At 42.3% G+C, this 13335-nt stretch overlaps 1 protein-coding gene across 5 annotated transcripts in view; it reads left to right on the top strand.

Annotated features, from left to right (window-relative positions):
* The window catches only part of PEAK1 (pseudopodium enriched atypical kinase 1), a 219189-nt gene extending 206712 nt beyond the window's left edge, over positions 1-12477 (top strand). For 4 of the 5 annotated variants that reach the window (XM_074966046.1, XM_074966045.1, XM_074966044.1 and 1 more), the window contains one exon: positions 4495-12477. In XM_074966046.1, the coding sequence (XP_074822147.1) occupies positions 4495-5652 (1158 nt within the window). In that variant the 3' untranslated portion in view covers positions 5653-12477. The remainder of the gene's footprint in view (positions 1-4494) is intronic. The other variant, XR_012641265.1, reaches the window with a different exon arrangement.
* The last annotated feature ends 858 nt before the right edge of the window (positions 12478-13335 follow it).

The raw sequence follows: 13335 nt of genomic DNA on the forward strand, positions 1-13335 counted from the left end.
CCACGTAGCTACTATCACTTTCTGTATTTTTAAAAGACTTTGGGGGATATTCTATTGGTGAGGTTAGGGTTAGCTCACTCTTCTCCAACCATTAAAAAATGCATTGTGAGTGTAAATTACGAAGAGCCAGTGCTCAGATATAGTAACAATCAGCATTCGCTCCTGAAAGTGGTGCATTTTCCTTTTTAAATAAAATTGACTAGAAAATGCATTTTGTAAATTTGCTTTGCCTGTACATGACAGTGATAAACAGGCAATTTAAACTCCAGTGTGTCTGTGTTTTGGGAGGCTCAGGTATTTGTGATGTATTGGAACATTCACAGAATCAGAGGGAGGAGGATTGAATCAAAAATGTAATCACCTAGCATGTCTAATTGCATATGATTATCTGACAGTGCACTTTTCTGATCGGCAAGCACAGAGGACTTAATCTCCCAGTAATTTACAGTGGCTAATAGTGTAAACACATAAAAGATGAAAAACATACTTTTTTTTTAATTAAGGGCCAGTCTGACTAGCCTTGCACAATAGCTGAAGGGAAGCTAGTCAGAGCCCTGGACTCCTGGCATGTAATTATTATGCATAGCTATTGAACTAGCCTTCTTAAAGTGCATATCGAGAGGCAAGTTCAGCACTTTCCCTCTGTACTAACCATCAGAACTAGACTGGCACAGGAAGCTGCACACACTGTATCCTGTAAAAGGCATAACAGCCACTGCTCTGGCCTGCACGCCCAGAGCCTTTGTGTCTGTCTCTAAGATCTCCTTCCATAGTAGTGTGCCTCTACTGTGGGGAGAGGATGTAGAGACACAATGTAGGCCTAAGTGTTCAACTATTTATCTGTTAAACAAGTAGAATATCAGTGAGTCTCTACAGAGAGAATACAATTGATGGGGTATCCTTTGCCTTCATTACAGGCATTTATAACTTCCCAAAATGTGCAGAGCCACCACCAACTCCTAACATGAACTAAAAAAAATCCTGATGATAATGGCACAGACCTCAAAGATGCTTGTTTTCAGAGATAGTGTGGTAGCATTACAGAGCTGCTGTTGAAAGGCATGAAGGGACCACAGTCTAACATGAAGCTGTTTGAAATGGATTTTCTAATAACACCCCAGTTTTCTTTCCTAATGTAAAGAGCATTGCTGTCGCTCAAGCACTAAACTCACATACTCAGCACACAGTATCAATCTAAGGATCCACTTTTTCCATTTATTTATCATTTTCAATCACATCATCAATAAAATCATAGTGATTAACAAATAGTAAAGACAAAATTCCAAAGAAATAATGATCTCTCCCACACCCTCCAAATTACAGTTTGTCAAGTATAAGTCCTTAAATGATTTTGGATTCTATATTAGAAAAAACAGACAGCTACCAAATACTCCCAAAAATTGAAAGAAACTGCAAGAAATACATGATAGCACACATTCATATGAATTAATATACAGAAAAATGCTACAACATATCAAAACATTTTACTGAAAATCAGAAAGAATACTGTGCCATAATTGTCCCCTGACCCATCTATCCCCTAATCACTCTGTTCTTCCTTCACATTGTTCAGACATGAGTTAAGCCAAGCTTTAGCGTCATCAAAATCCAAAAAGCAACCTCTTCCTGTCTTCCCTCAATCTAAGCTTTGCACATAGAAAGTACTGCTGTAGTTATACCAGCTGATCACTTAGGTCCCAATCCTGCAGAGAATTAGGTATGTGCTTAACTTTACACACAGTGAGAAGTCCCATTGAAGTCAATGGAACCACTCTTAGTGTGTAAAGTTAATATGCGTAAGTCTGTGCAGGACCAGAATCTTAAAAATAGTAAGTCCTTTAAGACAGGGATTGTCTCTTTTTTACATGTTTGCCTCGTACAATGAGGCTGCTACTGAAATGCAAATAATATATGATATTAGGGTTGCCAACTTCCTAATTGCACAAAACCAAACACCCTTACTGTGCCCATTGTCCCTCCCCGAGGCCACGCCCCCTTCTCTGGGGCCCCGCCCCCTGATCACTCAACCCCCCTCCTCCATCACTCACTCTCCCCCACCTTCTTTCACTCGGCTGAGGCAGGAGATTGGGGTGCAGGAGGGGGTGAGCGCTCAGGCTGGGGTGCAGGCTCTGGGTTGGGGCCAGGGATAAGTAGGCAAGGGTGCAGGCTACAGGAGGGATTTTGGGTGCGAGAGGGGGCTCAGGGCTAGGTCAGGGGGGTTCAGGTGCCAGAGAGGGTGCGGGGTGCAGGCTCTGGGAGGGAGTTTGGGTGCAGAAGGGGGCTCAGGGCTGGGGCATGGGAGGGGGTATAGGGTGCGGGTTCCGGGAGGGAGTTAGCGTGTGGGAGGGAGATCCGACCTGGGGCAGGTGATTGGGGTGCTGGAGGGGGTGCGGGCTCCAGGCAGCACTTACCTCAGGTGGTTCCCGGAAGCAGCCAGCATGTCCAGCTCCTAGGTGGAGGGGCCAGGGGGCTCTGCGCACTGCTCATGCCTGCAGGTGCTGCCCCCGCAGTGCCCAATGGCTGCAGTTCTCGGCCAATGGGAGCTGCGGACCCGGCACTCGGGGCAAGGGCAATGCACGGACCCTCCGTGGCCGCCCCTGTGTCTAGGAGCCGGACATGCTGGCCGCTTCTGGGAGCCGCACGGAGCCAGGGCAGGCAGGCAGCCTGCCTTAGCTCCGACACGCTACCGACCGGACGTTTTGCACCCTGAGCAGCAGTGTTGACCGGAGCCACCAGGGTCCCTTTTTGACCAGGCGTTCCAGTCGAAAACCAGACACCTGGCAACCCTAAATGATGTTAATAACTCAGATTTAAACATCAACCATTTCTTTCTGAACATTTGTGTACTTGAACTATATCAGGCAAAATGTAACATTTCCTTTATTTCTGCATTGTTCAAACATGCTTTATCTCTATCAGTTAGTGAAGTGAAAGTAACTCTCAATGTTTTACACAAAGCAGCAGCTGGAGGAGAAATTCAAATGTAATTTAGAAAGTTTTAGTAATCTGCAAAGATTATTGAAATTTTCTTCACAAAATTGTTTGAAACAATAAAGAAAGTTTATGAACGAGATCTGAGCCATCTAACTGCTCAGAAAGAATCAATATCCAAACATTACGTGAAATTATATAATTATAAGTTACTCTCATGCATAAATGTTTATAGAATTGGGAGCCAAAGTTTTTAATTTATTACTTTTTAGACGTTCTCTTCTGAAGAAGTAATTTTAGAGACTACCAATCCAATTTACCATTGAATTGATTGAAATGGGATTGTAATGCTCGAATGGCAGACATAATTGTACTGAATGATATATTAGAAGACGGAGGGATAGAATGAGCAGAGGACAATTTATCAACAGTTTGAACAGTCCCTATGGCTGCTGTGGCCAAGGTGGCTATCAACTGTGAGATGATGATGGGAGAGTAAAGGAAGGCCTTTGCACTTCCCCATCACTGCTGGGTGTTACAAAAGCTGATACCATACATTCTTTTCTACGTATGTCTTCTTTCTGATGATTATATAAACTAAAGAGAGAGGTAGGAAAAAAATAAGATTATCTTCCAAGGTCATTCCTGAAAAGTAACTTAGGAGTACATGTATTAGCAGAAGTGTTGTAAGCGAGACACGAGAAGTAATTCTTCCGCTCTACCCTGCACTGATTCGGCCTCAACTGGAGTACTGGAGTACATTTCACGAAGGATGTGGACAAATTGGAGAGAGTACAGAGAATAGCAACAAAAATGATTAAAGGTCTAGAAAACATGACCTATGAGGGAAGATTGAAAAAATTGGGTTTGTTTAGTCTGGAAAAGAGAAGACTTAGAGGGGACATGATAACAGTTTTCAAGTATGTAAAAAGTTGTTACAAGGAGGAGGAAGAAAAATTGTTTTTCTTAACCTCTGAGGATAGGACAAGAAGCAATGGGTTTAAATTGCAGCAAGGGAAGGTTAGGTTGGACATTAGGAAAAACTTCTTGTCAGGGTGGCTAAGCACTGGAATAAATTGCCTGAGGAGATTGTGGATTCTCTCTCATTGGAAATTTTTAAGAGCAGGTTAGACAAACACCTGTCAGAAATGGTCTAGAATACTTAGTCCTGCCACGAGTGCAGGGGACTGGACTAGATGACTTCTCGAGGTCCCTTCCAGTTCTATGATTCTATGAGAAATATATCAAATAAAATCTCCAGTGGGCTGTGTCATTATTTACTACCTCATGGTATATTCCAAAAATTAATAAATTGAAGTCCAGAGTCCTTAGCTTACACTCCAAAAAGCAATCAATGTAAGATGCATAAAAACATATATGAGTTTCAAAGTGTGCTCCCAAAGGGCAGAGGTGAGGGTTTTTAAGCCTCACTCTCCCTAATTTCTAGTATTTGGGGTGGGGTTGGCAGCAGGCAGCCAGGTGCACATTTAAAAAGAAAAAAAACATTTACAAATGAAAAGTTATAATAATTGACTTTGGTTTTGTGCTCTTTTCTGCCAACAGATTTGTAAGAGCAAAGCTAAAGAATCCCAACAGTATTACCACAGCTTGGCTATCAGACAGAGTCTGGCTATTAACTTTAACATCCAACAGGACTGTGGCCATTTCTTAGCTGATGTACCTGTTCGCCTCCTTCCATGGGAGGATCCCAATGCACCTGAGGTGGAGGAGGAAGATGAAAGGGAAGGAGAGGTAGAAGATGAGCAAAAGAACAAAGAAACCGCTTCCTGTTTGGAGGCTTCACAGAAAGACAACTCAGGCAGTGAGCGGACCATCAGCAAGCAGCGCAGCCGTGTTGTGGTCATCACACGGGAGGTACCATACCTAACGGTGGCTGACTTTGTGCAAGAGTCCACAGCACGCCATGCAAATAACCCAGACTTCTATGAAAGGCAGGTGTGTCTATTGCTCTTACAGCTGTGTTCAGGCCTGGAGCACCTGAAACCCTATCACATCACACACTGTGATCTGCGCTTGGAGAACCTACTGCTGGTTCACTACAGACCAAGGGGAGGCCTTTTGAACTATGAGCCTGTGGAGCCCAATCCCAACGCAGCTTGCCCAGCCAGGCTAATTGTGAGCAATTTCTCACAGGCCAAGCAAAAGAGACATATGGTAGATCCAGAGGTCCTACGGGACCAATCCCGCCTGGCCCCAGAGATCATCACTGCTACACAATACAAAAAGTGTGATGAGTTCCAAACTGGGATCCTCATCTATGAAATGTTGCACTTACCCAACCCCTTTGATGAGAATCCAGAGCTGAAGGAGAAGGAGTATACCCGTGCTGACCTCCCCAGGATCCCCTCCCGTTCCCTCTATTCCTATGGGCTCCAGCAACTCGCCAGCTGCCTGCTGAATCCCAATCCTTCAGAGAGAATCCTTATTTCTGAGGCCAAGGGAATCCTTCAGTGTTTGTTATGGGGTCCACGTGAGGATTTGTTCCACACTCTGAGCTCATGTTCCAGCCCACTACGGAAGGATGCTGTGCTGCAGAACTGGCTGGACATCAAACGGACGCTGCTGATGATCAAGTTTGCAGAGAAGTCCTTGGACAGGGAGCGTGGAGTCAGCCTTGAAGACTGGCTTTGTTCTCAATATCTGGCATTTGCCACTACAGACTCACTCAGTCGCATTGTGAAAATCATGCAGCAACACTAGTTTGTACAAGCTGTTGCTTTTCCTCAACCCCCTACTCCTTGCTCTATTCTGCTCCCACCTTCTTTATTCTAGGGTTCACACTTTGCACGTCTGCTGAAAAAAACAGCCTAGATCTCAAAGCTAGCACCCCTGCGCAAATAGGTTCTAATTGGAAATACTGTCTCCTATTGAAGATACGATGGAGACTTTATTCAATTCCTAGGCTTTCCTTGTTTAATCAAATGTACAATGATTGCAATTGGATTATATACCTCCTAGGTTGGGTTAATTTTTCAACAGATTGAAAAAGGGGAGAGAAAAATTTTAAGGAGACCACTAGTTTTATATTACTATAGAGGATGAATTCCCCATCTCTTCTGGATGGATCCTGCCATTTCTAGTGGTAGCATCTGCAGAAAAAGCAGTGACCATTTATGACCATCAGCAGAGATGAATTCATCATAAATGTGAATCAAATGATCCACCAAAGTTTAGAGCCCCTGACCACAAATATATTGCCTGTGCTCCATCCCCGGTGAAAGGTTCTACCTCTCAGTCTAGGCTGAGGCTCATCCACTTAGTCTTCTCATTCAGGTGGATTTTTATTTTACTCCTACTCTTAAATTTTTTATTTTCCTCCCAAATAGGGCAGTCCTTTGATCCCAGCAAGTAACCAATAGGCAGCAATCATCAGTGTCCAATATTGTTGCCTTCTCTAACTTGCTACCTGTCCATATCCCTTCTGATCATGGGTCCTGGATTCCAAGGATCCTGCCTTAATCAGCCTATGATTATCAACCTGTAGTATCTCCACTAAAAAGCAAAAGCAGAACTTCCCACCAGTATATATGACCAGAGAGTCATGTATTGTAGATATAACAGTGTTAAACAAGAGCAACATAACATACCAAGAAAAACTGAAACATCCCTCCCCCACATAAAAGGCACTAAACCCTGGGCTTGAAATAAACAGAAATTACATAACCAATCCTCCTTCAGTTGCTGCTGTGCATCAGGTATCAAAATAGCAGCCTCCTTCTTTGTGTTTTATTTTGGTTTGCTAGCCACTTGTGGCATATTGCAAAGCAGGACTGAATTGGCAGTGCTGGTGTGTTGGCAGGAGATACCTACACAGACAAGCGCTAAACATTTCTAACAGGCCACATGGAGATGGTTTTACTTCAAATGTATTTCTCTGGGGGAAAAACAAGGGGGCAAACACTGCTATTTAATTACTGAGAGACCTCTAAAGTTTGGCAGCTGTAATTAACAGTGACCTGATCTATTTTCCCCACAGCAGTATTTGGCTACAAATCTCCTATCAGTAACTAATGTTTACTAGTGTACTAGCTGCTTCAGACAACACCCTAAAAATCCCTAAAAATGGAATGGCTGTTGACATAGCTCAGAGATCATTGCAGGTATTGTTTTAGAGTAAGGAGGCACTGGTGGGTATTAAGGTGACAGGTTAAAAAAAAAAAAGTCCAACCTGAAGGAACTTTTCACCTTTTGAGGCAGCTGCTGGTTTCCTTCCCTGAGATAGTGACCTTTCCTATGGAACGCTTACAATCATACAGATGGTCTCTTTGCCCAGTATTGCTAGGTTCTCAATTGTCTCAAATACCTCCGAAGAACACAATGGGGGCAAATGAAAGGTGATATTTAATATTCTGAGATGGGTGGTGGAAAACATACAGCCCACGTTTTGAGCCTGTGCTTCTCTCCTATGGATATATGTGCAATTCTTGTATGTATTTTTTAAAATCTGTATATTACAGTGTTTACGTTACTTACCAGACTTTACCTGATGCTAGATCTGCAAATCCTTCCTTTACTTTCCTGGCACATAAATGCGCAGAGTTACATGTGTTCTTTATATAGATTGATATTTCATTTTTCATTGTTTGTTAAAACTGTGAGAAATCAGTTTACTTCAGTCTTGAAAACAAATAGCCACTTTTTATAGCATATGCATGCTTGGACTAGATGCATGGAAACCAAACAAACAGTCCTGCAGGCATGAGGTCAGTGAAACGAGCTCCGTGTACACACCGCATATTTGAAGGGGGTGAAATTTCTCTGGCATCTGTCAGAGCCAAGCCTTGTGGTATGTGGAAGCCTACATTGATTGTGCAGTAATATATAGAATATTTTTGTGGCCTTTTTAAACGTTTTTAAACTTTCTGATGAAATATCCTTTTGTCTGATTCATCTGTATCAGAGAGGGATCAGGCAAGGATAAGGATCATGTATTTTAATGTGATATATATCACTTTAAAAAATCTCAAAGAGTTAATGGGGGCGGCAGCATTAATGCAAAAAGAGTGCAGTGCACTTAAGCACAATTGCAATGCATGGAGCTGATGACTTCCACCACTTTGGGAAAGAGGCTTTCTACATAATGCTGAACAGACTTGTGGTAGAAGCCTTTACAGAGAATTGCACAATCAATAAATGCAGCCCTGTTTCATATGGGCACAGAATCATGTAATGCCTTATGGCTTATATACACTGAGCATGAGTTGACAGCTCACTTAAATGCTTCCTGCAAACTACCAACCCTTTAAGCTAAGCACAGGACACTGCTTCTTCTTGTTCTCCTGGTCTGGATTAGTGTTTGTTTTTGGTTTTTTTAAGTAGCATCTATCTGCACATAACTTCTCACCTAACAAATATATGCTGTATGAGCAGCACGTGGACCACTGGCCATTGCAGTAGGCACATTTCTTTAGGCCGCCTGGTTTGTTTGGTTGTTTTTTTGTGTGTGTATGTGGACACATGTTCTCAGTGTCACTTTCATGTCAACACGCACATGCAAAGTTGAATATTGAATGTTTTACAACCTTATGTATTTAACGCAGCTGGTCCGAAGCCTTTGTATGTCTTTGTTCTTTAGAGATCAAATTTCAGTTCATATTGTTTATGATTAAATTTAAACCAGTACTCATTTTAGTTCTGCAGTATAATCAAGCATGGATGAATGTTCACTACCGATCTCTTTATTGTGCAGCACTGGGTAACCTTTAGCAATTTGTAAAATCAATGTGATTTTTACTTTTTTTTCTTTTTAAGAACAAAAGAATGATCAAGGAGGACAAACACAAACTGGCAAGAGCTTCCATTCCTTGGTGGTTCTGGGGCTGCTTTTGCAGACATCCTTGAGGATTATAACTCTGTTTATGGGGGTCCTCCGTGCTGATTAAGAACCACACCGCACAAATATCTGAGAATGTATGCATGAAATTGACTGTAAACAAACAAAAGCAAAAAAAAAGGTGGGGGGGATGCTACAGCATAATTTCTAAACAAATGAGGAAAAAACCTGTTCCCTTTGTTTTGTCGGGATTCTTTATGTATCAGGAATGGAACCCCTGCCTATGTACTTGCATGTGGACATATACATGCACAGAGTGTGGATTTTTAAGTAGTGTAGCACTTTTAGTTGAGCTCAAGAAATGAGAAGAGCTGCAATTCTAAGATAACAGTATTGATTGTAAATATATATTTTTCTATTACTAAAAGCTGCCATTTCACTATTTTTTAAATATAAATTATACAGATTTTCAAGTTCAAAATAAGATCTGGAAAATCATGTAATTATTTGATGAAGAATTAGAATTAGTGGTTCCTGAAGTTTTTAGGGCCACTAAAAATCTTTTTAACATTTTGGATGGAACAATCTCGATCAGCAATTGAATGCACAATGTATAGTGCCTTGTCAAAGAATTAGAATAGTAATGGAGAGAATCAGTCAGAATCTCTTTCCACCTGCTAACAGCCCTATAAATAATACTGCCTACATAGGGTATGCGTACACACCAGCTGGGTACCACACAGGGTATGTATACACTGTGATTCCCAATGTGGGTAGACAGACACGTGCTAGCTCTGCTCAAGCTAGTGCCTAAAAATAGCAGCCTGGCTACGACGCTTCAGGCTAGCCACCGAAGTATCATCCCGTCTGACCCCCTCAAATACGTACTCAGGCAACTAACCCAAACCACCACCCATGCGGCTGTGGCTACACTGCTATTTTTAGGTGCTAGCTTGAGCCTTTCACCTCCCAACTGCTGTCTTGACATACCCATAAATATAAAAAGATGACTACAAAATAAAATGTTGCATTTCATATGATGCTGGGTTAATCAATTTTATGAAAGGAACATTTTCTGGAAGGTCAGTTACATGAAAAAGTTCCTTTGAAGTTGCTCATAGTACCAAAATAAACCCCAAATGATAGCAGGTCTCTGGATTTTTCACATTTGAAATTGAGGCTTAGCACTGGGTGAGAAATAGATGAGATGTCACTTGGTCTAGACATAATACACTAAAATTCAAGAGTCCTATTGCTTTGACAATCTATTACAGACACTCCAACTCCAGAAGATGAAGAGACTGAATAGCTTGGAAAGAAGAGAATGTGTGTAAGATGTGCAGCTCCTCATATTATATATAGTGGATGTGCTGCACACACATCTATATGCTGAGGAGGCATTGATGCAAACCACTGTTAATTTAGGAGTTTGGGAAAACAAGAATCTGTTATAGAATGTGGATTTCTTGTTTCCTAAAAAATGGATAAGTAAACCCAGTTTATCTTCCAAGCCTCAGGTCTGGTCCAGTGAATATATATGGTTCAGGTGAACATCTAGACAGAATTTAGATGGCACAGCCACTACAAAAGCTCATATGGAAATCGCCAGAAATGAGAGAATGCAGAATTTTTTCTGAGGGCTCTGGAATGTCAGAAAATAGAGACAAGGCTTCTTTTTAAAATTCAGATGTCAAATGAAGACCAAGAAGTCAGTACTAAAGTAAGAAATCTCATTTTATTGGAATACTATGGTGTTAGAAATCCCAATCTGCAGTCCAGTGTGTACATAGTATTTACATGGTCTAACATTATCCTACCATCCTTCAAGCTCCAACATTCACTCCAGATTTTCTTTAGGGATCTGCCAACAGCACCATAGGATCTGCATACATCATCTGGACATTGTAGACCAGGGGGATTCTGATAGGTTAGAGGGAAGAATATATACTTTAAATAAATCTAGTGCATTTTGGCAATCAAGCACTGGGGAGGTTACCCAGATGCTTTCTATTCCAGCTCCCTAGCTTTTGTCTGAAAAACTTGTCAGTTGTTGCTGAAATAGAAATATCTCAAGGGCATTACCCCATTCAGAAGCCTTACCTAAATGAGTATATTTTAACATTTTTTCCTGTTTTCAACTAGGGACCTAGTCCTTCTCTCCCTGAAGCCAATGAGAGAGTGTTTTGCCTTTGGGAGCAGTTATAGGCAGCAGTATCAAACCCTTCAGTGCACTTCCCCGCCCCCAATTTGATACAGATTGAACATTGTTTCCTGGCAGGTGTAGTAAATGGGTAGTACTTCCAACATCACTGGGTCATCAAGTTTACACTGATTTAATGGAGGTGCTGCTGCTGCAATTCCTGAAATCCCAGAGAACACTCGCAGACCTTCAATCTCACAGACCTTCAATCAAATGCTGTCCATTTAAAGAGGATCTTGCTGTGTAGTGCAGCCCATATACATTGCTATGAGTGGAACAGGATCTGTGGACTGCAGTGTGGACGCTGGAGGCCCAGGTGCAGAAATTCTAAACCTAGGGTCAATATTCAGTGTGGATGCTCAAGCCCTGGGCTTGCAAACCCAGGGTCTCAGTTCCTGAGTCCCACTAACACTGGCCTTACATTACAGTGTAGACATACCTGTGAGATCTGCTGCACCAAATCCCTTAGATTAAACCAAAAGAGGCTTTTATATTGTGATGATTAAATATATAGAAGATAATACCAAAGAAATGCAGAGCAGAACTTTAAATGCTTCAGTAATCATACTGTTCCCAAAACTCAGTTCAGTAGAGATGGTCCATAAACAGCACATAGATTCCAAACAGATTTCAAGAGCAGGGAAAAAAATAATTTAAAATGCTTCTGTAAAAGGACTGGGCAGAACTTTTAATGTAAGGTGACTACAACTCTGAAAGAACCAGAGCGAAGTCTCATAATCCCTCCTCCTGACCATTTGTTGTGTTAAGAAGAATTTCTACTAGATGTTTGTCTAGATTATATTATTCACTTTGAGGCACTTTTTGAAGGATTATGGTTTGAATAGACACAATATAAAGAACTTTGTGCTTGGGAGATTTATTTACGAATTTAAATTATTTTCTATAAGCCTCCTTGCATTAGATCAGTGTTTTTTAAAGTTTGGGTCGTGACCCAGTACTGGGTCGTGGCATATAAGACATTGGGTCTCCTTGCTCAGCACCCAGGGACCCTAACGACTCTGGTCAGCACTGTCGACTGGGATGTTAAAAGTCCCATCAGCAGTGCTGCCCAGCGAAGGCAGGCCAGTGCCTACCTGTTCCGACACCGCACTGCACCCTGGAAGCGGCCAGCAACAGGTCCAGCTTCTAGACAGGAGGGCCACGGAGCTCCGCGCTCTGCCCCCACCCCAAGCACTGGCTCCACACGCCTATTGGCCGGAAACCAGCCAATGGGAGCTGGGGGGGAGGGGGAGAGCATGCTTGTGGGCGAGAGCCGCTGTTTGTGCGCTTCCACCTAAAAGCCAGACCTGCTGCTGGCCGCTTCCAGGGCGCAGCACGGTCCGCGATGCCAGGACAGGTGGGAAGCCTGCCTCTGCGCCGCTGACCAGGAGCCACCAGAGATAAGCCCACACCCCAATCCACTGCCCCAGCCCTGAGCCCACCCCCCAAACCCAGAGCCCCTTCTGCTCCCCAAACTCCTCATCCCTGGCCCCAGAGCCTGCACCCCCAGCCCAGAGCCGTGACCCTTCCTGCATCCCAACCCCCTGCCCCAGCCCAGAGCCCCCTCCCACACCCTGACCCCTCATTCCTGGCCCCACCCCACAGCCCTCACCCCTGCATCCCAACTCTCTGCCCCAGCCCTGAGCCCCTCCCAACACCCCAAACCCCTCATCCCCAGCTCTGTTGGGTCACAGGCATCAACAATTTTCTTCAACTGGGTTGCCAGAAAAAAAGTTTGAAAACCACTGCATTAGATGTTTGGCACTCCACTCAACATCTGGTTAGAGACTGAATTAAGTCTACAGAAGATTTCAGAAACGGCAATGGGCATGAAATACTCAACTTACCTGTACCTAAGCATCTCGCAATTCTAAAGAACTTGTTTTATACTTCAGTTTAAGAGGAGCCATCTCATCCTTTGTTTTCTTAAATCCAGCAAGAAGGTTTCAGGGATTTAGAAGAGGTTGGAATGTTTTTTATATGAGAGAAATATATGTTCATATATATATATATAAAAATTGTATTGTACTACAAAAAATTCACTTTGCCCCTCTTTTGTTTTGTGTGTGTGTGTATATATATTATATACAGCATATAATATATGCTGTAAATTTGCTTGAATTTTAGCTTACCAATTTCATAAAACCAATTACACCTGTTTATGAAAAACTCTGGTTCTTTTTCTTTCCTTTTTGGTTGCAGAAAGTTTTGCAGCTCAAATCCTTGTGGTGTTTTTTTTTTTCTTAATTCTTAATTATGCTGAACACTTGTTTTTCATAAAAGGAGATAAAATTGTTTTTAAATAAGAGATTCCTAAACTGGTGATCTTTTATAAATGGGATTTCTTTAAAATTCCTCAGATAAGGGATTTTTTTTTTTTACTCCATTGTCCTGGGTAAGCTTTGTGTTT

The sequence above is a fragment of the Natator depressus genome, chromosome 10 (assembly GCF_965152275.1).
Source record: "Natator depressus isolate rNatDep1 chromosome 10, rNatDep2.hap1, whole genome shotgun sequence".
Classification (NCBI taxonomy): domain Eukaryota; kingdom Metazoa; phylum Chordata; order Testudines; family Cheloniidae; genus Natator; species Natator depressus.